Source organism: Elephantulus edwardii, unplaced genomic scaffold (assembly GCF_000299155.1).
Source record: "Elephantulus edwardii isolate Elephantulus edwardi_28Jun2011 unplaced genomic scaffold, EleEdw1.0 scaffold00157, whole genome shotgun sequence".
NCBI lineage: Eukaryota > Metazoa > Chordata > Mammalia > Macroscelidea > Macroscelididae > Elephantulus > Elephantulus edwardii.
The window spans coordinates 1,838,555-1,865,820 of record NW_006399907.1 but is presented as its reverse complement, the minus strand read 5'-3'; the positions used below and the strand labels follow the sequence as shown (position 1 = coordinate 1,865,820).

Genomic DNA, 27,266 nt, shown 5'->3' with positions numbered 1-27,266 from the left:
CATATAGATTGAAAAGATATGGAGATAGGACACATCCTTGACACATACCGTTCCCAATTTTGAACCATGCAGTGTTTCCTTGCTCTGTTCTGACGACTGCCTCCTGGTGCAAGTATAAGTTTTGCATAAACACAATCAAGTGTTCTGGGATTCTTATTCTTCACACAGTCAGCCACAGTTTGTTGTTATCCACACAGTCAAATGCCTTTGAATAGTCAATTAAACACAGATGGACATTCCTCTGGTACTCTCTGCCTTCAGCCAAGATCCATCTGACATAGCTGTAATATCCCTAGTGCCATCCAGCCTGCACTTCAGGTAATTCTCTGTTGATGTGCTGCTGTTCCAGTCAGTTTTGGATAATCTTCAGCAGAATCTTTCTTGCATATGTTATCAGTGATACTGTTCGATAATTTCCACACTCTGTCGGATCACCTTTCTTTGGAATAGGAACAAATATAGATCTCTTCCAGTCATTTGGCCATTAACACTTTTAAAAATACTGTCTAACAAGTTCAAGTACATTGCTTTCACATCACATCCTTTCCATTTTCATTCCCCCCCACCCATCAAATTGTAGGACCTCATAATTAATTCCAGATCCTGTACATTCTCATCCCTCTGCTTCCACCCTCCCCCCCTTGGAGTCTCATACTCAATCTACAGTAATGGTTTTATACAGTATTTTTCCTTGTGGTGGTTGTGTATATCTTTAAGCCAGACATGTGCTGCTTCTACCCAAACTCGGACTCAGTTCTCTAAATCTGAAGAGTGAAATGATTTTTGCAACATTCACTAAAATTTAAATATAACAAATAGTACAAATTCTTAGAATTGAAGTCACATCTCATTACTCTCTTTTAATCTGTGCTATCAGGTAATGATTGACAGTGTTGCTCTGGTTGGGAGAGATTTGATAGCAATGGGTTTGGTTTTATGAGGATTAAATAGTTGAGGGTAAAGTGTTTACATAAGCTTGCTATGGTCTGAGTGGTAGTTTAATTTTTTCCCATTCATCTTGAAGTACAAAGATGTAGATAGAAACTATTAGTACTATTAAGTAGGAGCTTGGGTTATGTGGGAATTACCAGTTACAAGAAATGAATACAATACCAGTGACACTTATTATGTAATTTTTATGTACTCTGAATTACATGACCTTTTTGAGCATGAGATGTTTTGAATTTTTAACATGCTTTGATACATTAGAAAAACTGACCTTTTTTACACAGCATGTCTGTTTAAATATTATCATGTGATATTCCCAGGGCTATTTGAGTCTTTTAGAGTTAGTATTACGTGCTAACTTTGGACATTGTGGAGGTTTGAGTTTTCTTATTCTTGAACCAGTGTGACTTGCTGTTTCTAAGAAAGCAGTTCCTAAAGACTCTTAAAAGGAATTTCTTAAATGCCTGGTTACTCTCACCAAACCACATTTTAGTAATAATTCACTGTGAATGAATCAGACTTAAATAAAGTACATTCAAAGTTAAAAAAAAAATAATGAAGGAACCATACTGCTTGACCAAATTGACATTTTGTTCTAAGGAAATTTGATCTCAGAAAAATCTAGTGATTTAGAAAGTATCTGTTCTGGGGAGACTATAAACCAGGAATGAGAAGTTTTTTCAAGAGGACATTTTCTCACAAACTGAAGTTTGTTCTGTGGTAAAGTTGATGAATTTTAGTCAGTCTGGTTGATAAATTTTTAAAAGTATAGAAAGCTGAGGCAGTTAATTGCATGGTAGGAGATTGCCCCTTATTCTCCCGTGGAGCAGATGGTGGATTCGAACTACATGCCTTTGGGTGGCAGCACAACTCCTTCCCACTAAGCCATCAGAGTCAGCTTGCTGAAACTTAGGAACACTTGAAGTACCTGCTGCAGAAGGTCAAGGACTGCAACCTTCAATATGAATTGAAGCTCAATATCAAGAAAACAAATATTCTCACCACTGGGCTGATCAGCAGCATCATGATAGATGAAGAGATTGAGATTGTTAACAACTTTAGTTTGGTTTGTTCCACAATCAACACTTTTGGCACCAGCAGCCAAGAAGTTAAAAGACATAATTGCATTGGGAAAGTCTGCTGTCAGAGACCTCTCCAAAGTACTGAAGAGAAAAGATGTCAGTCTGCAGACTAAGGTGCACCTGATACAGGCCATGGTCTTTGCAATCACTTGCTATGCATCAGAGAGCTGGACAGTGACTAGGGATGATAGAAGGAGAATTGATGGCTTTGAGCTGTGGTGTTGGAGAGGAGTATTGAATATACCATGGACTGCTAAGAGAACAAATATGTTCATCCTGGAGAGGGTGAAACCAGGCATCTCCTTGGAGGCAAGGATTCTGAAATTTTTTCTGCCATACTTTGGACATGTTGAAGGAAGGACCAGTCCTTGGAGATGGACGTTATGCTTGGTAGGGTGGAGGGGCAATTCAGGAGAGGAAGACCTTCTATGAGATGGATTGATTTAATGACTAAGGTAATGGGGGTTGGTGAGTCGGAGACAGTGAGATTTGCACAGACAGAGCAGGGTTAAGCTGTTGTATATAGAGTCACTATGAGTTGCAGGTGACTTGACGGCATATAATAACAAAAATAACATATAAAGCAGGCCTCTCTCTTCAGATAAATGAATATACTTGGAATGAATTCTTATGCCTTTTTACAATGTTCTGAAAACAACCACAGTGACAGCAGCAGCAAGAGCAGCAACATTATTCTCATCACACACTGGGTGCAAAAAGTGACTGCTGGGAAGACTTTGGGTCATTAGAACTTTCTCTTCAAAGTGGCAGTTCCTATCTTGTGGCTCTCATGTCAGAGGTTTTGTTTCTGTTTTTTAAAGTGCCCCAGGTGGCCTAGTGACAAGAAGCAGCACTGCAATCCCAAAGGCACAGTGTTTGAGTTCACCAGGTGCTTCATGAGAGAAGGATGGGCAGTCTCCTCCCATGTAAATGCCTCTGAAAACCTGCTGGAGGGTCAGTTATGGCAGTGTTATGACTCTATGGTATACAACAATAACAAGAGTCTAAGTTAAGATTAGACATGTTTTTGTAATACCTAAGGCATTTAATCCATTTTATTATTTGCTTAGCACTAGCTTGTCACAGAAAGCTTTGGTGGCCTGGAGGTAAGGAGCTTCGCTGCCAGTCCAAAGACACATGGTTTGAGTCTATGAGCTGCTCCGTAAGATAAAGGTGGGCAGTCAACTCCCCTTTGATTTACAGCTTTTGAAAACCTGATGAAGGGTCAACTATGAGTTGGTTCTGACTTGACGGCATATAAAAACAACAGCAGCTATGTGACAGGCAAAGAATGTAGTGATGAACATGACAAAGTTCAACTAGTTCCATTTACTTATTAAAGACCTATGAAAACTCACTGCCATTGAGTTGGTTCCTACTTACAGTGACTTCCTGTCAGTTATTTGAGGCTGTAACCCTTTTTCTTTTTAATGCCTTCCCTCTGCCCCATATTTTCGTTGGTTTGCATGTAATCATTCACATACATTGTGTTTCATCCATGCATATTATGTTTCATACATTCTTTCATTTATATTGTTTCATTCATGAACATTGTGCTTATACAGTCATTCTACATAGGTTGTATTTTGTAACTAGTGGTCCATGTTCTGTGGAGCCTCTGATGTATTCAAATTGCCAGAAATATGTGACAAATAAAACACATTTGTATAGTTTTTTTTTAAAAAAATTAGTTTTAATGGAAGTTTATAGAGACTTAACGGTTTCCATTCATTCGTTGTTGCACTTTTCTCCCTGCCCCCCTACCCCCAATTCACTCTTCTCCTTGAAAAGTAAAAGAAAAACTCTTTAATTGTTTTGTAGTCCCTCCCCCCAAGTCTTCTCCACTGTGCAGCCTTCTTTCTGGACGCCTGTCATGACAATAATACCCAATCATATATCCCTTTTAAACAGTTCTCGCCCTCATCTGTTTCAATGCAGTATACATCATTCGTGCCCTCCTTCTCTGTCTTCCCTTAACTCCGATGTCAGTCCCATTTTACGACAGTGGCCTTATGCAATATTTGTCGTTTTGTAACTATTTCACTCAGCATAATGTCATCCAGGGTCACCCATTTTGTATAATATTTCATGAATTCCTTGTTTTTCAATGCTGCATAATATTCCATTGTGTGAATATACCAGAGCTTCTCTGTCTATTCGTTTGTTGATGTGATATTTGTCTAGTTTTTATTATCTAAAAACAAACCTTCAGAAAAAGCCTTCAGGAATTGGTGACATCTCATTTGAAATAAGTTGCAGCACACAGATGAATCACTGGGTATACTTACTTGTTTATACCAAAAAAATTAGTAAATAATTCCTGATCAACTGATTGGAAGAGGTACATATTTATGCCCATTCCAAGAGAAGGTGATCCAATAGACTTTTGAAATTATAGAAAAATGTTATTAATATTTTGTTGTTGTTGTTATGTGCCATCAAGTTGCTTGGGACTTCTTATAGCAACTCTGTGTACAATAGCCTTGAATCCTGCTTTATTCTCTGCCAATCTTATTGTCTCTGACACACCCACCCTCATTACCCCAGTCACTGTGTCAGTCCATCTCACCGAGGATCTTCCTCTCTTGCACTGTTTCTCTACCCTTCCAAGCAAGATGTTCCTCTCCTAGGACTGGTCCCTCCTTGCAACATGTTTTACTAGTTATCCTTATAATTTTACAATAATGGTCTTATGCAGTTTTTGGCCTTTGTCTTCTGTGTTGTTTTTTTTTTTTTTTTACTTTTTAGATAAAAAGTCATTAGTCACCTTTACTGCTCTTGCTGTTACATGGCATATACATTGCCTCGATATATTTCTGTATTTGACCAAAGATTTTTATGAAACAATACAAGTAGTGGGGAAGGAGGGAGGATATTTTATTGACCACTACTTACAAAGACTTACCTATAAATTTGAATTTAGGAATCTAGTGCTAGTTAAAAGAGATCTTTTACTTTAAGATCATTATAATGCTTTTTTACCAGTGAAGATCAGATCCTGCTAAATTTAAACGAATATTTTACTTTTAAATTTTTAGTTCTTCCTTTACCTCTTTTAATCACTTTATAAGGCTGTAAGTAAAAGTTTACATAGCAAATTAGGATTCCAGATTGTGCTCAGATTATTTGGTAACATTTGCTGCATTACACTGGATGCAATATATTGTATTGTATTAGCATTCTATCCTTTTCCTTCCTAATTTCTCTTGTTTCTGCTTATTTGGGTTCTTTGTCACCTTTTGCTTCTCCTTTGAACTCATATATTTTTTAAAGTTATTTTTATTTCTTTATTTGCATATAAAATTTGTATACATTTTTATTTATATACATTGTGTTTCATATGATCATTCTCATACATTGTGTTTTATAAAAGTAATCACCCTTGATCCATGCCCACCATTACTTCACCTTTTGAGATTTCCCACTAGATCTTTTCTAATTCCTTCACCCTTCCCCTCTATACCCCAAACTCCTTGACCTCATTCTCCACCTCCCCTCCCACCTCCTGTTTCCACCTTTGTACTTTTGTGCACCTCTTACTAGTCCTTCTATTTTTACAATAATGATCTTATGCAATGTTAGTTCTTATGAGAGTAAGTTATTTCACTCAGTGCTCTCCACCCTCTCCCTTGTTATATAATATTTTCAAAATCATTGCTCCTGAATGCTGTGTAGTCGTCCTTGTGTCAGTGTATCACAATTTCTCAATCCATTCGTTGATGGATGTTTGGGCTATTTCCATTCTCTTCCTATTGTGAACAACACAGCTCTTAACATTGGTGTACAAATCTCTGTGTCTCAGTTCTGTTTTACTTGAGGTGGATCGTATGGCATTTCTATGTTCAGGTTTATAAGGAAATGTCAAACTGCCTTCCAGAGTAGTTGTACCATTTTACAATCCCAGTAATAGTGTATGAAAGTTTCAATTTTTCCACATCCTCTCCGTCATTTATTACTTGTTTTCCTCTCAAACTTTGCCACTGCTACTGAGGTGAGATGGTATCTTATTGTGGTTTTTAATTTACCTCTCTCTGATTGCCAGTGGTGTTTAGTCCTTTTCCTCATTTCTTAGATGTGTCTCTGTAGGCAGCATATTGATGGACTTTATCCACTCTGCTATTCTTTTTCTCTTAGGTGGTGGTGCATTTAGTCCATTCACATTAAGGGTGATTATTGACTTGTCAGCTTTTATTGCTGCAATTTTGCTGTATTTCTTTTCCTGTTGTTTCTGGTTACTGTAGTCCATCCATTTTCCTTTAGTGTCTCTGTGTAAAGGACCTCCTTTAGAAATTCTTGTACAGTTGCTTTTGTTTTCACAAATTCCTTTAGTTCCTGTTTTTCTGCAGATGACCTAATTTCTCCTTAATATTTGATGGTCAGCTTTGCTGGGAACAGGATCCTCAGCTAGAATTGCTTTCTTTCAATCTTCTGTATATGATGTTCCATTATCTTCTTGCTTGCATGATTTTTGTTGAAAAATCAGAATTTAGTCTAATTGGTTCCTCTTTGTAGGTGACATTTTTTCCCTCACTTTTTTGTATTCTATGCTTATCTTTGATTTTAGAGGGTTTTACTATGATATGTCTTAATGTTTTTATTCTGGGGTCTATTCTGTTTTGGGTTCGTTGAGATTATTGAATATAAATTTTCTTATTCCTTATTCTTCATAGTGCTTGGGAAATTTTCTTCTAGTACCTCTTCTACAAGTTTCTCAGTGCATTCCTTGCCCCTCATATTCTGGGATTCCAGTTGTATGTTTGTTGTTCCTTTTGATGTCATCCCACATAATTCTAATGTGTTTTTCATTTCCCTCTGTCTCCTCCCTATTTTCTCTTCTATTATGTTCCCATTGAGGTTCTTGTCTTCTTGATCACTGATGCTCTGTTTCTTCTCTTCTGTTCTGCCCTTTTCTCCCTCCAGTATGTTGGAAAATTGTACCATTTCAGTCTTGATATTCTGGATTGTATTTTCACATATTTCTGTTAATTACAGTTCTGTGTTGGCTTTATCTTCTCTGTCTTATGCTGATTTTTAAATTTCTTCTATCCTTTCATCTCTTGGAAGGAGGAGTGGCATCTGGCATCCACTTCCATAATAGCTTGCCTCCGGAAACCCTATGAACCTGGAGAGAGGATGAAAGGCACCCAAGCGTCGAGGACTCTCCTTCATAGGGTCGCTATGAGTCACCTGTGACTCGATGGCACTTAACAACAACAACAACAACAACAACAACAACAACCCTTTCATCTGTAGTATCAATTCTTTCTTTCATCTCTTGCAATTTCTTCAGCACTTATTGATGTTCCTTCATGTTGATATGTTTATTCTGGCTCCCTGTCTCTGCCATATTCACTTTATTTATGGCTTCTATTCTTTCTTCCATTATTTGGACCTTTTGTAACTGTACATATGACTCTATGTCAATATAGTTCTTCTGCCTCTCTGTGGGTTTTCCTTGGGTCTCCTGTTATATTCTGCTTTTTTTGAGAAGGCTTATTTCCCCCCCCCCCCAATGTTTGAAGCTGCTTCTTGGCATTATATGAAGTTTTCCTTGGTATGTGGAGGCTGTTTCTATTGTGTCTGTGTATATTATTTACAGTTCTTTATCTTTATGATGCTATTTATTAGTTGCTGACTTAAAGTATTCCCTTTACTGGAGAGGGCAACTCACTACGCCAGGAGTCTTTTCTAGGTATGTGCAGTGGGAAAACTCCCTTTTCTTAAGGTTCTTCAGCTTCTATTTGGACTGTAGTGCATTCTTGCATGAACCTTACCTGCCTCTTGCCCAGCTCTTCTAAAGTTTGGAATGATCTTTGGTGGTGCTGATGTGTCCAGTAGCGAGAGACCACCTGCCCCCACTAGGCAGCTGCATTCTCTCTATCTAATGTGAGGTTGAGGGAGCAGAGCCCTACCTTTATTCAGCTGCCTTCTAAGAGTCCCTGGGTGACTTCTCATTTCTCACACATAGCTTAGTGAGGATCTCTAGCCTGGGTCTATCTCTTTAGAACTGTCCTTGGTGGTGTTGATGAGCACAGGAGCAAGAGACCACCTTTTCCTGGCAGGCAGATGCATTCTCTAAATATTTAATTTTTATGTGGACTTAATTCTAGAAAATGTTGATGATGATTTTTATGTCTAAATGTTGTCTGTTGTGAAGGAGCATTATTGCATAATGCTTATTCACCCTGGAGTATTTAATAGAAAGTAATTATGTTTTCTCTATGGGCTAAATTTAACAATCTATTTCCTTAAATTTATTTCATTATTTTAATGGGTGCTGTAATGCATTTGCACATTGCAGTGAGATGAGATTGAATTCATGACAGTGGTTGATTTATTCTAACCCCCTTGCTTTGTAGCTCATTTGGGGCTGGGATTCTCACTGACAATGTAGGAGGACACACACATGAACATACCCTTGTGTTTCTATCCTGGCAAAGAGCATTGCTCACCTTTCTGGCTGGGGTTGCTGGATCCCAGACACGGATGTACTTGTTCATGGATGTAAAAGAACCAGATGGTTCTTGCAAAATGGATCAAGGACCTGTTTTATTGATATGATCCATCCGTTCACATTAATAACTCACGTTAGGGATAGTTTCATTGGAGTGAATATAGCAAGTTAGATTTGCTGATTCTTCCCTCCTCACTTATTTGAAGAAAGAGTATTCTTTCAAGTGATTTGCTGAGGCAGGGAGTTGTAATTATATGAAGGGTATCATAGCAGACAGATGCTAACCCAGATGTCAAGGTAGTATGTACCTCATGGCTTAACAACCATGTTTGTGGATACTCATGATCCTGAGTGAGCTTTATTTCTGGCCAAAACTCTGTCATTGGAGCTGCTGTGAGTTTCACTTAGTGTCCTACCTGTTACTGTTCACTCTGACGTTCATTTTTCCTTGTGCCCTGTCTGCTTGGCACTAGATGTGTTTTTCTTGGCTAATTGGTGCCCCTACTTTGTTGATGCCATAAACATGTGCTTATTTTGCTTATTGAGTAATCCATCTCTGACTATAGAGTAATTTAACTATACACCATTGCATGCAACACTTATAGGGTCACCATGAGTTGAAATTGACTTAGCAGAAAGAAACACCAGCACTCCTTATTTTATAGGTATAAAGAAGGTTTAAGTCACTTATCTAGAAAGGCACCAGACTAAGGTTTGAATGTGCTAAGTACTCTCACTCTGGGGTCACTCTGTAAGCTTGATCTCATAAGCCTATACCTTTTTTATATTAAAACAAAACAAAATATTCAGACAAATACACCCCATACAAAGAGAAAGAGACAAATATAAAACCCGCTGATAATTTGACTATTGTAACACTTTGATATCTTCATTCCCTATTGGGTATGTGTAGAGAGATATGTGTGTGTGTAAATGTAAATAATTATATATGATGTTGATTGGTTACCACGTGTTTTCACAGTTTGTTTTAAATGTCTTGCAGGCCAGCACCTTTTTTGGGCTAAAATTTCATATAGTTCTCTAGTGTTCTGTGGTTTATCTGCATCATGGATTATCTCATCAGTCTTCTGTCATTAAAGTTTCCTATTTTTCAGTTTTTTAAACCAATGTCAGTTCAACAAAATTTTCCCACAAATCTATGAGCACTCAAAAGCTTTTTAGCTGAGAATGGTATTAAAACTTTGTGAAGAGGCATGTAATTTCTACGATGGCCTATTGCTTATGAAAAGGTCTCCGTTGACATTATAAATGTGCTTTTCCTTCTAGGTTGGTGGATGATAGATGTGTGGTGCACCCAGAGGCTGGGGACCTTGCCAATCCACCCAAGAAGTTTAGAGGTATGGAGTAACGTGCTTTTCAGTATGACATCTAAGGGAAAGAGATTATTTTTGTGTTTTAAAAGAAATCATGTTGCATTTTTATTTAATAGGACATTTTCAAATGTGAATGCATCCACAGAAAAATTTTCCAAAATTTCCCCATTATTTTTTGTCTTTGTCTTTATACATTGAAGGGTTTACAGTTAAGAAATAGTTTTGAGGTTCATTTTAGTCGTTATAATAGCCTGTTGATGTGTGCTGTCAAGTTAAAAACAACTTATAACTGTCCCTCCAGTGGGTGGCCTGTCTGTTGGAGGAAAAGTAAAATCTTGATAACTAACTGTGAAGGGTCACTTTTCAAAATAGTAAATATAGCTATATAATATTTATTTATACATTTCTGTTAGAGTTGTCATAGAATGCTGTAATACTTCTTTAAGAATTTTGATTTATCTTTATAACATTTCTAGGAAAATGGTAGTAATGAGTTAGGGTATCTTTTTTTTTTATTTTTGGTACACACAGTTAGGAGGTTTATTAATGAAGTCAGGCTACAACTCAGGTTGGCAATTCTTCATTCCTCCAGCTTCTCAAGTGTACAGACAGCTTCTCCAGAGTGTTCACGGGCCCTTTGACCTTCAGCCACATGGTGTATGTCTGTTCTAGCGTTCCCCCAGTTTTGCCAGTTATGAAATCTTTCGTCAGTCCTCCAGTAAGCTTGAGTACAGGTCTCTGGCTCTGGATCCTTTGGACAGCAGTCCTGAGTCAGTTCATCCCATTTGGTCTCTGGTTATCTGTAGAAGCCACCCTCATGCAGGTCCCCGTCTAACTGGTGCAGGAATCTCTGGCTCTGAAGAGTGATTGCTACACTCCCTGCATCCTCTTCCTTGCTGGTAGTGAGATTCCCAAAGTTCTGCTGCTGAAATTGTTCAAATTAAAACTGCTAGCCTGGCAAAACCAGCTAATCCCCTTGTGGATAGATAACACACTTTATGTGTTCCTGCCAATCCATGTGGCAAAGTCAAAGTCAATTAAGAAAGATTTGTCTGACAATAAAAAGTATTGTCAAATCAGATCTGACTGGTACAGGAGGAGATTGTCCCCCCTTCTCCAGCAGAGCATCTGGTGGATTCGAACCACTCACCTCTGGATTGCAGTGCACCAGAGCTCGCCTTAGCTTATCTTTTAAAGTATCACTTTGGATGGTTTGTACTGTCTAGCTTTGGTGGCTCTGTGGTAAGAAATTGTACTGCAATCCCCAAAGCATGCAATTTGAGACAACCAGCTACTCAGTAGAAGGATGAACAATCTCCTTCCTCTCATCCTAGTGTGATTTACTGTCTGTGAAAACCCCCTGGAGGATCAGCTGTGGGTTAGTTCCAGGTAGACGACACACAACAACATCAACAACAACCTTAAGCTGTCTTTTAATTCTTTCCCAAGTATGATTTTAGATGTAGTTTAAAAATCAGCACTCAGGAATTAGTCACAGTAGGAGACTAATTTCCACTTAACTGTTCTGAAAGAAGGATTAGTGAACTCTCTAGAGAACCATAGAAAACTAAGACTAGTAATTAAAAGCTTATTCAAATCAATAACAGCATTTGTGTGTATTTATAATAACAATAATTTTTAAACAACATTCATTTTGGATTCTATGTAAGCATTCATTCTCACAACTGAATAGTGAAAAGAAACTTTATATACAGGATAAGAAGAAAAAAATAGTCAAAAGAATTCTCCAGAGTCATACAAGAAGCTCTATTCACTGCCCTGGGGAAGGGAGATAACTAGTGTTTGTTTCACTCCCTGTGTTAGATACTTTACACACACTATCTCATTATAAGAATAGTTTATTTCTTCAATTTTCACTAAATTCAGAACCTTGTACAGAGAAGGATGTGCATAGGCAATGCTTTTTCAGTTGAACTGGTCACTTTGGATAAATTAAAAAACTCAAGCTCATTCCTATCAAGTCAGACTCAAGTCATAGCTGACCCTCTGTTGGGTTTCTGAGGCTGTAACTTGCATAGAGGAAGATTGTCCTTTCTCCCAGGGAGCCACAGGTGGATTCAGGCCACAGCATGCCACCTTAGGGTTAGCAGCACAATTCCCTGTGGACTGCCAGAGCCCCTTTGGAACAGAGATCTACATTTATTGCGAAGTATAGAAATTCGTGTCTCTGGAAGAAAATCCCTTCTGTTCCCTCAGTGTTTTATCAGAACCGTTAAGACTGTGTAGTAGGGAAACTTCCCTAAGCCTGAAAAATAAGTCTTCTCATGAAAAACATTGTCTGCTTAGCCTAGGTTCACAATAAAATCTAACAAACTCAACTCAACTTGCCATTGAGTCAGAACTATGGTTGACTGTCCAATGGGTTCAGAGGCTGTAAATTGTGTGGGAGGAAACTGTCCATCTTTTTCTGAAGGAATGGCTGGTGGATTGGAGCAACCAGAGAGGTGTAGCCTCTGGATTAGCTGTGCCACTTTCCATGGACTATGCCACCAATGTGCCCACAGTAAACTAGCAGACAAAGTCAACATTTATGGTGCACAAGCTATTAATGATTAGAGTAAGAGCTAACATAGTAACCTGATGAAGACAATGCCAGGGTAATTCTGACTCATCTGTTGCTCTCAAATGTTCCAGAATAAAACTATTCCAAATGGAATTTCTTGGATGTAATCTTCTTGGAAGTAGATTACCACAGTTTTATTACATAGTACTTCTCAGTGGGTTTGAATTGTCAACTTCTGGGTTAGTAAACAATTAAAAACTGTTTGTACCACTGAAGAACATACAGTAAGAGGAAAAAACAGGCAGCTTTAAAAAAGCATGAATTAGCCTATTATACAAAGATAAAGAAAGAATTAATGATCTGGAAGATAGATCTGAGATGTCACCCAAGGAATAACACAAAGAATTGTGAAGGACAAGATAAATAAACCATGGCAGGTTTACTGGATTGACTGAATAGAATTGTTATTGTTGTTAGGTGTCTTTGAGTGGACTATCTCAGAGCAGCTGTATAAACAACTGATCTCCTTGCCCTATCCTTTGTCATCCTGACCATCTCTGATTTGTTCCAGCCCACTGTTACAGTCACTGAGTCAGTCCGTCTTTGGATATGTCCGTTGAGGGCCTTCTCTTTGACTCTCCGCCTTCCCCAGCATGATGTCCTTTTTCAAGGGGCAACTCTTCCTGATAATATGCCTGAAGTGTGTGAGACCAGGTTACACAATCCTTGCCTCTAAAGATCGCGTTGGTTGCACTTCTTCCAAAACAGACTTTATTGTTTTGGTGGTTTATGAGATTTTCAGTATTTTGTGCTAGTACCACAATTCTAAGGCATCCTTTCTTCTCTGGTCTTCCTTATTCATTGTCCAACTTTCATATACATAGGAAACAATCGAAAATACCATGCTTGCATCAGGGATACCTTATTCTTTAAACGGATATCTTTGCTCATTAACTAACACTTTGGAGAAATCTTTAACAGCAGATTTTTCTCAGTGCAGAATATCTTTTGCTTTCTTGACTGCTGCTTCCATGGGTGTTATTTGTAGATACAAAGTAAATGATAGAGTTAATTTAAATCTTTTCTCTGTCATGTTGTTGCCTATTGAACCAGTGGTAAAGGTTTTTCCCCCCTTGAAATTAAGATGTAACACATTGAAGACTGTAATCTTTGATTTTCTGCAAGACATAGTTCAGGTTTTCTTCACTTTCTGCAAGCTGGATTTTGTCATCTGTAATACAGGTTGTTGATGAACTGGCAGTTTCTAAAGCTAATGGTAAGACCATAAAAAAATGGCTAGAACAATAAACTGAGAAGGAATTGACAGAAGTTCAAGCTAGAATTAGAAGAGACCATTTGGTGAAACATTCTTTTAAGTCATATAGCCCTGGTCTGTCCACTTGCTGTACAGAGGTAACTCGTGGTTGCTGTGAAGTTGAACACTGTGACACTGATGTGTCAAATGCAATAATGGTTACCTATGGTGGATAATTGGGATGGGAGTGTCAGAGACAGTGCGATTGGCACAGGACAGAGCGGAGTTTAGGGCTGTTGTACATAGGGTCGCTATGAGTCGCAAGCGACTCGACGGCACATAACAACGACAACAATAACATGGTGGACAGTGTTGGGTGGAGCTCCCCAAATAAAACAAGCTTGGAACCAGGAGTGGCATCCACTTCCATAAATAGCTTGCCTCTGGAAACCCTGTACACCTGGAGAAAGGATGAAAGTCACACAGGTGTCGAGGACTTTCGTTCACAGGGCTGTTATGAGTTGTCAGTGACTTGACGGCACTTAACAACTACAACAACAGTAATGGGACCAATGATAGCATTGCTGATGTCAGATGGATTCTGGCTGAAGGAAGAGAATACCTGAATAATGTTTGTTTATTTTTAAGGACTGCAGAAAGATATTTGACTCTGTGCATCATAATAAACTATGACTTACCTGGGTAACAGTGGGAATCTCAGAAAACTTAATTGTGTTCATTCAAAACCTGTACCTAGACCAAGAAGCTGTGGTCTAACCAGAGGAAGGGGACGGTGTATAGTTTAAAATCAGGAATGTTGTAGGTCAGGGTTATATCCTTTCTCCATCTCTATTAAATCTGTACATTCAGCAAATTATTTGAAAAGGTGCACTCTGGGAAGAAGAATGTGGCATCAGAATTGGAGAAAGACTCATCTACAACCTGAATTATGCAGAGTACCCAACCTAGCTTGCTGAAAGAGAACTTGAAGTGCTTGCTGCAGAGGTTGAAGAATACAGCCTTTGATTTGCATTACATCTCAACATCAAGAAAACAAAAAGTCTTACCCCTGGGCCTATAGACAACATCATGATAGATGGAGAAAACATTGAAACTTTTAACAACTCCATTTTACTTGAATCCGCAATCAACACCCTTGTACTGGCAGAGGATCATGTGATGTATTACATTGGGAAATTCAGCTGTCAGAGACCTCTCTAAATTACTGAGGAGCAATGACAACAGTTTGAAAACTCATGTGCACTTAATTCAGACTATGGTCTCTTCAATCACTTTCTGTGCTTCTGAGAGGTGGGTAGTGAATAAGAAGTACAGAAGAATGATGCCTTTAAGCTGTGATGATGGTGAATATCCCATGGACTGTCAAAAGAACAACCATATGTCTTGGAGGAAGTGTTGCGAGAGTGCATCTTGGAGGCAAAGATGACAAAGCTTCATCTCATATCCTTTGAATGTGTTGTTTGAAGTGGCTGGGAGGGTTGGTGAAAGAGAGGAAGACCTTTAAGGATTGATGCAGTGACTGCAGCAATGGGCTCACGTGTGTTAGAGAGGCTGAGATCGGCACAGAAAAGGACAGGGTTCTGTTGTTCATAGGTTTGCTCTGGGTTGTACTCAACTACACTGAACAACAACAACAATCTATGCAGAGTGTCAGGCACATTCTATTGCTGGCTAGTAGGAGTGGGTAAGACAAAGTCTAAGGCTTTGGGAAACTTGAAATCTTTTGAAAGCATATGTGTAGAATATTTTAAAGCATTATACACACAATGTTAATTGTTGTAGAATAAACCTCTGACTCCAGATGACCTCTTGCACAATTGAACAAAATCCTACCCGATCTTGTGCCCTCCCCTTGATTGCCTGGATATTGGACTGTTGTGACTCAGGGTTTTCATTAGCTGATTTTCAGAGGTAGGTTGGTCGACCTTTTTTTTTCCCTTTATGTAAGGCTAGATCTCTGTTGAGGTTTATTTAGCATCAAACAAGTAAGCCTCCACTGATGGATGAGTTGGGTCTGCCAGTAGATATGTATTCCTTTTACACAGATTAACCTTTAGAGTTATGGCCTTCTTATATCTTTTCCTTTTTTCAGAGTGAAGTGAATTGTCGTGAAATACAGCTCTAATTTTATAGGCGTATGTTAAAGATACTATAGGTCTGATTCTGATGACCACAGTAAACCAGTATAATAAAGTGAATCATACAGATTTTTGATTTGTGTCCCAATGCATAAAAAAGTTAAGCAGTTTATAAAGTGTGCCATAGTATTATGAAAATGTTTAAAATATTTCAAGAACCTCCAAAATATGTTAGTCATTTCACAGTGGTATTGGGGAAATCATGTATAGTCTTGCTAAACACGGGTTGTCATACATACATTTTCACTTTGAAAAACACATTATCTGTGGAATGCAGAACAAAGCACCGTGAAACAAAGTATATCTTTACTGAAGTTCATCTGAAGGCAAGGAACCTTGGGACAACAACACTGTGACTAGTAATATCCATTCTGGCAATGTCCGGCTGTATGTTTGTCTGTGGTCCCGTATGTTTATAATAAAGTTCAGAAGTCCGGATCAGGGAACGCAGCATGACCAGCACAACTTTCCGTACACAGCACATGTGTCTCATGTCTCTGTACATAAACTAAGGAATAATGGTTATTTGTTTGTTGTTGTGTACTCTGGAGTCAAGGATTCTGAAGCTTCGTCTGACATATTTTGGGCATGTTGCAAGGAGGGACTGGTCCTTGGAGAGGGACATCATGTTTGGCATAGTGGAGGGGAGGCGAAGGAGAGGAAGACCTTTGGTGAGATGGATCGATTATTCTTGTGACTGGAGCGGTGGGAATAAGTGCGTTTGAGATGGCTAGGTTGGCACAGGATAGAAGAGCGTTTAGAGCTCTTGTACCTAGGGTCGCTATGAGTCACAAGCGACTCGATGGCACAGAACAACAACAACAACTCTTAAGTTGGAATCAACTCATAGCTGACCCTCCAGTAGGTTTTGAGAGACAGTAAATCACATGGGAGAAGATTGCTCATCCTTCTTCCAAGGAGCATCTGGTGGATTTGGACTGTATGCCGTTGCCATCAAATCTATTCCAACTCATGGTGACACCATAGGATAGAGTAGAACGACTGCATTGGGTCTCCGAGGTTGTGAATCTTTACAGAAGTAGAATACTGCATTTTTCTTCCCAGAGTAGCTGGTGAGTTTGAATTATCAACCTTTGGTTAGCAAGCGTGTACATTAACCATTATGCCAGTAGGACTCAAACTCAACTCATTGTCAGAACCAAATTGTCATGCACCCTCCAGCAGGTTTCAGAAGCTATACACTGAGCAAGAGATTACTTACTTGTCTTTTTCCCATAGGAGCACTGATGGATTAGAAGCTTCTGCTATACTTCCTTTTTAAAAAATATACCATGTAAAAGTGTACGCTTCCATTTATAGACAGAAGTTCCACTCTTGTGTACAGTGCAGTTCTTTAGTGTTCTAGCCCACTCTAATTTTCTTTTGAAAACATCTCCACAGAGTGCACCACAGCTACCAGATGCTTCAAAATCAGTGATTTTAGCAGCAGCAGCAGCAGCAAGAGGAGAAATATTGATTCTGAAGTAGAATGAAAATAGTTAAAGAATAGGAAGATATTAATAGCGCCAGTGAATTCTTTTGCTTGGATTTAACCCTATTATACTCAACAATCATGATCCTAGAAAAAAATTATAAATCCCTCAGCTGTTAAAGGATTAGGTCTTTGGAAAGCTACAAAGCTAATGAAAATATAAGAGGGAAATGTACTAGATATGGAGAAATTGCTCATGATATGAAAGGAGAATGAATCACAGATCAGTCACTCTCAGCATCTTGAGAATCACTGCTAAGGCATGCAGCATGTTTGAGGTTCTTAAAGAAAAAGTCTGAGCTCACTGTGTGATAGGACATTCAACATCATCTAAATAATCTTATACAGCATCCCTCATTTTATACAGACTATTTCAAGGCTGTTAAACTGTGTATGACTGTAACCTAACCTGTTAGGTCATTATTGTTGCTAGTTTGTCTTCTTTCTTTTTTTTTTTTTTTTAATTTTCTACTAGTTTATCATCTTCATTTTTTATCTCCAGTCTCAGTCTCCAGTCTTATCCTAGTGCATTCATCATTGATGGGTCCTTTTATATCTAGGACTCAGGACTCCTTTTTATCTTAAAATCTAGATTCTTCTATGTCTCAAAGCCCCCAGGGCCCTTCACTGAGTTGGACTTGCTTTTGCTCTGGTCAGCAGGCATAAGCACATCCTGCCACCTGTGCTCCATCCTTCTGGATGGTTAATCCTTCTGTAGCACCGCGTTAGATTCTCTGCCTGAATGTATTTCCCCTGTTCCCTTTGGCTTAAAATGTACTGCTTTTTATCAGAGAATCCCCACCCAGAACCACCACTCCTTTATTTCCAGATTCCTCTGCCAAGTTTCCAGAGCACCCTCCCTTATTGTTGTTTTTTAGGTAGCATGTAAGAACAATAGCACATCCACAATTCAGCCAGACCTCAGTTCCTCTGGCCTCCACAGGACAAATTATATTCTCAAATGAATCTTACATACCTTGTATTTATTTATTTATTTTTTTAACCCACTCTATGCTCTATTCAAATAAATCATAAGGTTTTGGAGCTGCTAAGCAGGTAAGAAGACAAAGATTCTTACCACTGGACTGATAGGCAACATAATGATTGGCAGAGAGGAGACTGAAACTGTCATAATCTTCATCTTGCTTGGGTCCACAATTAACACCCTTGGTACCAGCAGTCAGGAAGGAAGGAGACATATTGCACTGGGAAAATCTGCAGTTAGGGACCTCTCCAAATTATTGAGGAATAATGATTTCAGTTTGAGGACTAAGGTCTGATCCAGGCCATAGACCTTCTGATCACTTGCTATGCAGTTGAGAGCTGAACGGTGAATAGGGATGACAGAGGAATTGATGCCTTTGAGCTGTAGTGTTGGAGAAGAGCACCTTATTTACACATCCCATGGATGGCCAAAAGAACAAGCAGATGTGTCTTGGAGATGGTGGAGCCGGAGTGCTCCTTGGAGGCAAGAATGATGAAGCTTCGCCTCACATACATTGGGCATGTTACTAGGCGAGACTTTTCCTTGAGACATGATGCTGGGGAGGGTGGAGTGTTGGTGAAGGAGTGGAAGACCTTGACCAGGTGGGTTGATGCTGTGACTGCCGCAATGGGCACTTGTATGTCAGGAAGTTTGAAGGTGACACAGCATTGAACAAGGTTCAGATCTTTTGTTCATAGGGTCACTAGGGGTAGTACTTGACTCGATGGCACCTAACAACAACAACAAAGCAGGCAAGAGTCTACTACAATTTTCCTAATTTTTAAAATGAAGACACTAAATTCCAAAAAGGCTAACAAGATTTTTCCTCACACAGAAACAGTTACATGGTGACATGTTCTATTGACCATATTACTTTGTCTCACTTATGAACAGAAGCAACTACATTTCAACTAAAAACATTTTCAGAAGTTTATTTAAAATTGGAAAACACAATTATTTTTCTGTAGAAGCTGTATATAATCAGAACAATATTAACAGCAACACTGTGCTTTACCTTAAATGAGCATAAAGTTTCTTTAATGATCAAATATTCCCTATTTTTAAATTTTGAAATAATTTTTATATTCAGAAGAATAACTTTAAATATACAGAAGAGTTGTGAAGATAGTGAAGGACATTTCTGTATACCCTCTGCATAGTTTTCCCGCCACCAAATTTTGTGTGTTATTATTGAGGTGATTCTAAGTTTTATTTTGTTGTTGTTGTTGTTATGTGCTGTCCAGTTGCCTGAGGCTCATAGTGACCCTATGTGCAACAGCCCTAAACCCTGCTCTGTCCTGTGCCAATCTCACTGTCCCTGACACACCTACCCCCATTACCCCAGTCACCAAATCAATCCACGTCATTGAGGGTCTTCCTTTCCTGAGCTGTCCCTCCACCCTCCAAAGCATGACATTCTCTCTCTAGGGACTGGTCCTGCCTGGCCACATGTCCAAAGTATGTCAGATGAAGCCTTAGAATCCTTGTCTTCAAGGAGCAGCCTGATTTAACCCTCTCTAAAACAAACCTGTTTGTTCTCCTAGTGGCCCATGGTATAGTCAATATTCTTCTCCAACACCACAGCTCAAAGACATAAATTCTCCTTCTATTATCCCTAGTCATTGTCCAGCTCGCTGCTAATGTCCTGTTCCAGTTACAGATGCTCACTCAGAATATTCTTAGCATCCTGTCACTTTGATCTTCTCAGGTCTTTGGCAGTTTCTTAGTATCTACCTGTTTTATATGACCTTGATACTTTTGAAAAGAGTTAGGAAGTTTGTAGAATGTCCTTCATTCTGATTTTGACTGCTGTTTACCCTAATGATAACCTTAGACATTATGGAGTTAGAAAGAGTCCTGTGCTGGTGCAAATGGGTGGTACAAATTGTCAGACATTTGACTACCATTTGAAAGGTGGAGCGTTAGCATCCAAGCGGAGGGCCATAGAAGGAAGCCTGGTGATTGGCAATTGGCTATTTTATGGAATTTCAGAAGAATATTGAGGTTAAGTATTGTGCATATTACATCATATTAAATCATGTAATATCAATATGTATTATTACTACTTCTATTTTTATACACACTTTAAACCTCTTTCCTCACACTGAATTATATCAAATCTGTTTCCGTTTACCTTCCCTTCTTTTACTACTTGCTTTACCCCATTTTTAAATATTCTTCCTGGTGTAAATTTTCCCAAAAATCTTTCTGTGGGACCTATTGATACATGTGTGGTTTGTTTTTTTTTTTTCATTTGGGAGAAGCTCATAAATCAAAGCAAGAGAGATTTATGTGTTATTTTTTGTCCTCAGGGTACAGAAGTACCAAGAACCCAGGAAGCCACCCCATAGGAGGACTCAGGGATGAGAAGGCAGCTCTTTCTTTTGGTTCTAGTTTTGGGCTATTTGGTTTTGATGGCTTTTACTCTGGGATCCTGTGATTGTTTGACACTTGACTATTTCATAGACCACCATGATTACTAAGAGGTTACAAATAACAAGTCATTCTGAAGCAGTGAGCTTGAATATTGCAGGAAATGAAGATACAGTGCAATGAAACCCTAAAGGAGATACTTAAAAGCTGAGATTTGGGACAAAGAGTAACAAGATCATTTTGTTAACTCAGTTCCTTATCTTCAGGTAATAAAGATAGGTAATTTTGAAGGATATACCATTTACCTCCACTCCTGGATGTTACCCACTCAGGCACTGTAAGAAAAATAAAAAAAAATTAGTTGAAAAGAAGATTTTTTTTTTCTGGGTAGTCTTTGACCTTTTTCCACCCAGCTCAGCATATGAATCTTGTCTACTATATTGAACCTCTAATATAAACCAATGTTAATACTGACTCTACCAGTTTAACAATTGCTATATTGAATATCATCATATTTGGTGTATGTACAAGCTTGGACCAAGAGGCAGTAGTCAGAACAGAGCAGGGCAACACTACATGGTTCAAAATTGGGAAGGGTGTATGCCAGGGATGTGTCCTGTCTCCATACCTTTTCAACCTGTATGCAGAGCAGATTATCCGAGAGGCAGGGCTCTATGAGGAGAAGCGTGGCGTTAGGATTGGTGGACGATCTATCAACAATCTGCGTTATGCAGATGACACAACCCTGCTCGCTGAAACTGAGGAGGACCTCATGCACTTACTGCAGAGGGTCAAGGACTGCAGCCTTCAATATGGACTGAGGCTCAATGTCCAGAAGACAAAAATTCTCACTACTGGACCAATCGGTAGCATCAGGATGGATGGTGAAGGGATTGAGATTGTTCACAGCTTCAGTTTGCTCGGCTCCACGGTCAACACTCTTGGCACCAGTAGCCAGGAAATAAAAAAACGTCTTGCGATGGGAAAGTCTGTGGTTAGGGACCTCTCTAAAGTACTCAAGAGCAACGGTGTCTCTCTAGAGACTAAAGTGCACCTGATACAGGCCATGGTTTTTGCAATCACTTGTTATGCATCAGAGAGTTGGACAATGACTAGGGAGGATAGAAGGAGAATTGACGCCTTTGAGCTGTGGTGCTGGAGAAGAGTACTGAATGTACCATGGACTGCCAAGAAAACAAATAGATTCATCCTAGAGAGGGTTAAACCAGGCTGCTCCTTGGAGGCAAGGATTCTGGGGCTTCGCCTGACATACTTTGGACATGTTGTAAGGAGAGACAGGTCTTTGGAGAGGGACGTCATGCTGGGTAGAGTGGAGGGGACAGCGCAGGAGGGGAAGACCCTCTATGAGGTGGATTGATTCAGTGACTGGGGTAATTGGGATGGATGTGTCAGAGGCAGTGAGATTGGCACAGGATAAGAGCAGGGTTTAGGGCTGTTGTACATAGGGTCGCTATGAGTTGCAAGCGGCTCGACGGCACATAACAACAACAAGTTAGGTTATTTTTGTTACTGTTGAATGATGAAACTTTCAGATTCGGGCCAGTTAACATTTATTGAGCCTCTGATCCATGCTATGCCTTGCTTTGAGGAACCCTGGTGCCACAATGGTCAAAGTTGATAACCAAAAGTTTGGTTATTCAAACCTCCCAGCTGCTCCCTGGGAGAAAGATTTATCAGTTAGCTTCTGTAAAGGTTTATAGCCATGGAAACCCTAGGCAGGTAATTATACTCTCTTTATAGTGTTGCTATGAGATTGGAACCTTATAGTTGTGCCAGAAAGTAGTCATCAGAACAGAGCAAGGAAACACTACGTGGTTCAAAATCAGCAAAAGAGTGAGAGATGCATCCTTTCTCTATACCTTTTCAATATATATGCAAACTAGATCATTTAGGCAGCTGGACTTTATGAAGAGGAATGTGGCATCAGGATTGGAGGAATACTTATCAACAAGCTGTGTTATGCAGATGACACAACCTTGCTTGCTGAAACTGAGGCTGAGCTAAATAGCTTGATGCAAAAGGACTTCTGTCTTCAATATGAATTGAAGTCCAACATCAAGAAGATGAATATTCTCACCACTGGACCAGTTGGCAGCACCCTGATAGATGGAGAAGAGATTGAGATTGTTTTCGCTTGCTCTATTCCACAATCAATACTCTTGGCACTAGCAGCTAGGAAATCAGAAGACAAAATTGCATTAGGAAAATCTGTTGTCACAGACCTCTCTAAAGTGCTGAAGAACAAGGATGTCTGTTTACAGACTAAGGTGCTCATGATCTGGGCCATAATCTTCACAATCACTTGCTATGCATTTTAGAGCTGAACAGTGACTAAGGATGATAGAAGAAGAATCAATGCTTTTGAGTTCTAGTATTGGAGAAGAGTATTGAACATACCATGGACTACGAAAAGAGCAAGCAGATCTGTTCTGGAGAGAATGAAACCAAGTTGCTCTTTTGAGGCAACAATTTTGAAGCTCCATCTCACATACTTTGGGCATTTTGCCAGGAGGGACCAGTGCATGGAAAAGGACGTGATGCTTGGAAGGGTGGAGGGACAGCACAGGAGAGGAAGATCCTGGATGAGATGGATTGACACAGTAACTGGAACAATGGGGGAAGATATGAGACAGTGAGATTAGCTCAGGATAGGGCAGGGTTCAGAGCTATTTTGCATAGGGTTACTATGAGTTGTAGTTGATTTGACATATCAACAACAACATGGTATTAGAATCAGTGGCAGAGGTTTTTTGTTAGTTTAGATTTTTTTGTTTGCACTGTGCTTGAGGTTTCACGTGCCTTATTATTGGGTCATCCAGTAAACTGTATAGTAGAAATTGTTGCAATCTCAATTTTCCAGTTGAGAAAGTTAAGTATAAAGAAGTTACACATGTATCTCAGGGTTGCAGAGCTAATTAGTAGCAGGGCTGGGCCTAAGCAAACTTTGACTCCAGAACTGTTTGTCTTTAACAACTACCTATGCTAGCCATGCTGTTGAATCTGGCCCTCTTATAAATTCTACCTTGAGGTCCTGTAAAGCCACACAGATTACATTTAATCTCTCTTCTACACAATAGCCCTTTAAATATTTGTTTAGAGGGATTATATTTCTGAAGATCTTTTCTTCTACAGTGTTAATTTCTTTTACTTATTTCCAGCTACCAGGTTCTATCTTGCTTGCTTCTTTTTTTCTTTTTGTTGTTGTTGTTGTTTTGCTTAAGCTTTTGCTTGAGAATTCAATTTTTGTTGGAGTAGAAAAAATTGAACATAGCACCTTTGGGTGTTGTTTTTGTTGTTAGATGCCCTCAAGGTGACTTTGACTTACAGCGACCCAATGAACAATGGATCTGAACTTGGCCCTCTCCTGTGCCATCCTCATGATGTCTGATATGCTTGAGCCCTTTGCTCTGATGATAATGCTTCACTTTTAGGATGGGCCACTTGTAACGTAAGAGTCTGAGCTGTACTCCCTAACTCATAGGGAGTTATTAATCAGCTCGTCACGTTTCTCCTCTTATGCTGTTTAGTTGTCTCTCTGGGACCAAGTGAACCTGCTGTGTTTCACCTTGGTACCATTGGCTCCTTGTCCTGGTCTTCTAAACATGTTTTTTAAGATCATCCTAGCCCAGATGATTAATTCAGATCCCAACTTCATGGCAGCTTAACCCTTGGTAAATTGATGTGAGGTAGGTGTTATTTCATGTTCTGATACTATTGTGTAGGCCCTGAGAAAAGTAGTCTATGTTAGTTGACTCAGAAACTGTAGAGTTGGAATCAGCTCCTAGCTGATCTTGCAGCGGGCTTCCGAGGTTGCAGACTGTGTGGTAGGAGATTGCCCAGCTTGTTTCCAAGAAGCTGCAGAGGAATTTGAAGTGTTAGACAGGTGCTGCTTTTGAGTTAGCAGCACAACACTCTATGTACACTATCACAGAGCCCCCTTATGTTGCTTGAGGTACCTGCAAATCAGACCCTGGAAGTCTGGGATGAAAGTAACTTATTTAGGAGCTAATTCAGGAAGTACGTAAGGAAAGAGTGCAAGAAAGTGGAAAGGAATGAATCAAGAGTGTGAAAGCCCACCACTGTGGGTAAGAGACTTGTTATGGATGGAGCCCTCTGAGAAACCAAGAAGAATATCTCATAATCATCCTTTTGAGAGCAGAAAGCTTTGGATCTACCTCCATCTTCTGTTAATGTTGTTGCCTCTGGGGGATTAATCACCTCTTTCTACAACCTATTTCTCAGTTATTCCTCCTTACAACTGAGCATGCTGTCCAGATGTCAGAGAAAGAAAAACCTTCATATGAAGGGATGTGTAAAAGGGCAAGGTGGCTGCCTGCTGGCCTAGCAATTTTCATTGATCTTGTATGGAAGAATCACACCATCTATGGAAAGACCGAGGACATGTAGTTAGATTACCTGTGTATATTCAATGTTGGCGTACATTATTTCATTTGAAACACTTGTGGCTAGACTATGGGAGAAGGACTGTGTCAGCCAAGGGTTCTGTTGAATTTCCAAAGTCAAACCATTTTTTTGCTTGTTCTTGGTGCTGAAGTAATTTCTGTTCAAGAAATGAATTAAATTTTTGTTGTTGTTGTTAATTGCTGTCAAGTTGAGCATGACTCATAGTGACTCTATGAACAAAAGGTCTGAAGCCTTCCTATAACTATCGTCATTTATCAAAGTTCATAGAGTTTCCAGAGGCATGTTGTTTAGGATGTGGATGCCACCCCTGCTTCCAAATCTGTCTTAAACTGGGAGATCCACCACTGTTCACCATGGAAAGCTGTTATGGCATTTGATACCCCAATGGCACAATGTTCAGCTTCACAGCAACCTCAGGTTACCTCAGTACAGCATATTGACAGAAGAGTGCTGTACCACTTAGAACAATGTTCCTCCAAAATATAATAGCAATCGACCATTAAATACAAAGGCTCTCCCCAAGGTCTTGTTGACTCTAATCAAGAGGCTTAAATAAAAAACAATCAATATAGTATATTGTTAGGTGCTGTTGAGTCCCTTGCAAATCATAGTGACCCTATGTACAGCAGGTCTGAACTCGTATCTGTTCTGAGCCAGTTTCACTAATTCCAAAACAACAACCCCCATTGCCCCAGATACTGTATAAATCCATCTAGTCCGGGGGTTTTCCACTCCTGCACTGTCCCTCCATCCTTCCAAGCAGGATGTCCTTCTCTCCTCGTCTCTCCTGGTCACATGCCCAAAGTATGTGAGACAGAGCTTCAAAATCCTAGCTTCCAAGGAGAGACTTGGACCAGTTTGTTTTCTTGGCAGTCCATGGTATGTTCAAGACTCTTTTTCAGCACCACAACTTGAAGACATCTATTCTTTTGTCATCCTTAGTTATTGTCCAGCTCTCTGAAGCATAACAAGTAATTGAGAAAACTGTGGCCTCGATTAGGTGCCCCTTTGTCTCTAGTCTGACATCATTACTTTTCAGCACTCTGGAGAGGTTTCTGAGAGCAGATTTTCCCAGTGAAATTTGTCTTTTAATTTCTTGACTGTTGGTGTTAAGAGTGTTGATTGTGGAGCAGAGGAAGCTGTAATTGCCAACAACTTTAATCTCTTTTCCCTCTGTTGTGGTGCTGCCAATTGGCCATTTTAATTCTTGAAGGCTGTTTTAATTCAGATACTTTTTTCATATCTTAAATGTCTGATACCATATAATATCTATCATTAGCTGACTCACTGTCTAGTGGCCTAGTGGTAAGAAGCTGTGATGCAGTCCCATAGGCATGCAGTTCAAATCCTACCAGCTGCTCCATGGGAGAAGGATGAACAGTCTCCTCCCGTGTGATTAACTCCCTCTGACAACCTACTGGAGTGTCAGCTATTAGTGATTTTCTACTTGGTGGTGTACATGAACAATACAGTGGCAAACTTATTTCTTAAAATCTTAGAATTTGTAATTCTGCATTTAAACTCATTGGTGTCAAAATTTCAGTCTAACCTATTAACCTGTGTTGTGATTGGCAGAAGATTGGAACTTCTACTTGTAGTAGAAAATAGTTTCTTAGGGGTTTTTTTAGCGTTTTGTAGTTTCTTAGCTACTCAAAGTTTGGAAAATTACTGCATTTTTCAAGCCAGCAATTGCAAGGTTTATTCTAAAACATCTTTTGAATTCTCCAGTTGAGTGTTCCTGCTGTGTTGGTCCTGTGTGCATGTGTGGCAGGTCATATTAATAGCCTTGTTTTGTTTAGCCCCTTTATTAAACTTTAGGAGGCAGTGGGAATTGGATAATAAATCTCATCTTCTTGGTGAAATTTCAGAGCCAGACCACAGGATGAAATGAAAACAAGGCCTCCTGCCTCTTTGCTTTCCGCTGAAGCTCATTGGGATTGTACAAGTGCTTGTACTCTAAAATACCTTGATGGCTCTTGTTGGGAAGTTGCTATGGCTCTGAAGGTTAAAATAGAACTACTTTGGAAGGCTCATAAATTATTTTTTAAGGTGGCACTCACACAGTTATTTAGCTGATATATGAAGGATGCTGAATTTTAATTTATTTTCATTGTAAAGTTTCATTATCTAATAGGTTTTATTTTGAAAAAGAATGATGGGCAGAAAATGAGCACTTGAGATGTGTGTGAGTTGGCAGGTAGAGCAGCTTTCCAG

General features: G+C 39.4%; 1 protein-coding gene across 1 annotated transcript in view; it reads left to right on the top strand.

The window, feature by feature from the left end:
• ITPR2 (inositol 1,4,5-trisphosphate receptor, type 2) overlaps positions 1-27,266 on the top strand; it is a 732,333-nt gene that overhangs the window by 70,135 nt on the left and 634,932 nt on the right. The window contains exon 2 of the mRNA XM_006895058.1: positions 9,772-9,842. Within this exon, the coding sequence (XP_006895120.1) occupies positions 9,772-9,842 (71 nt within the window). The remainder of the gene's footprint in view (positions 1-9,771; positions 9,843-27,266) is intronic.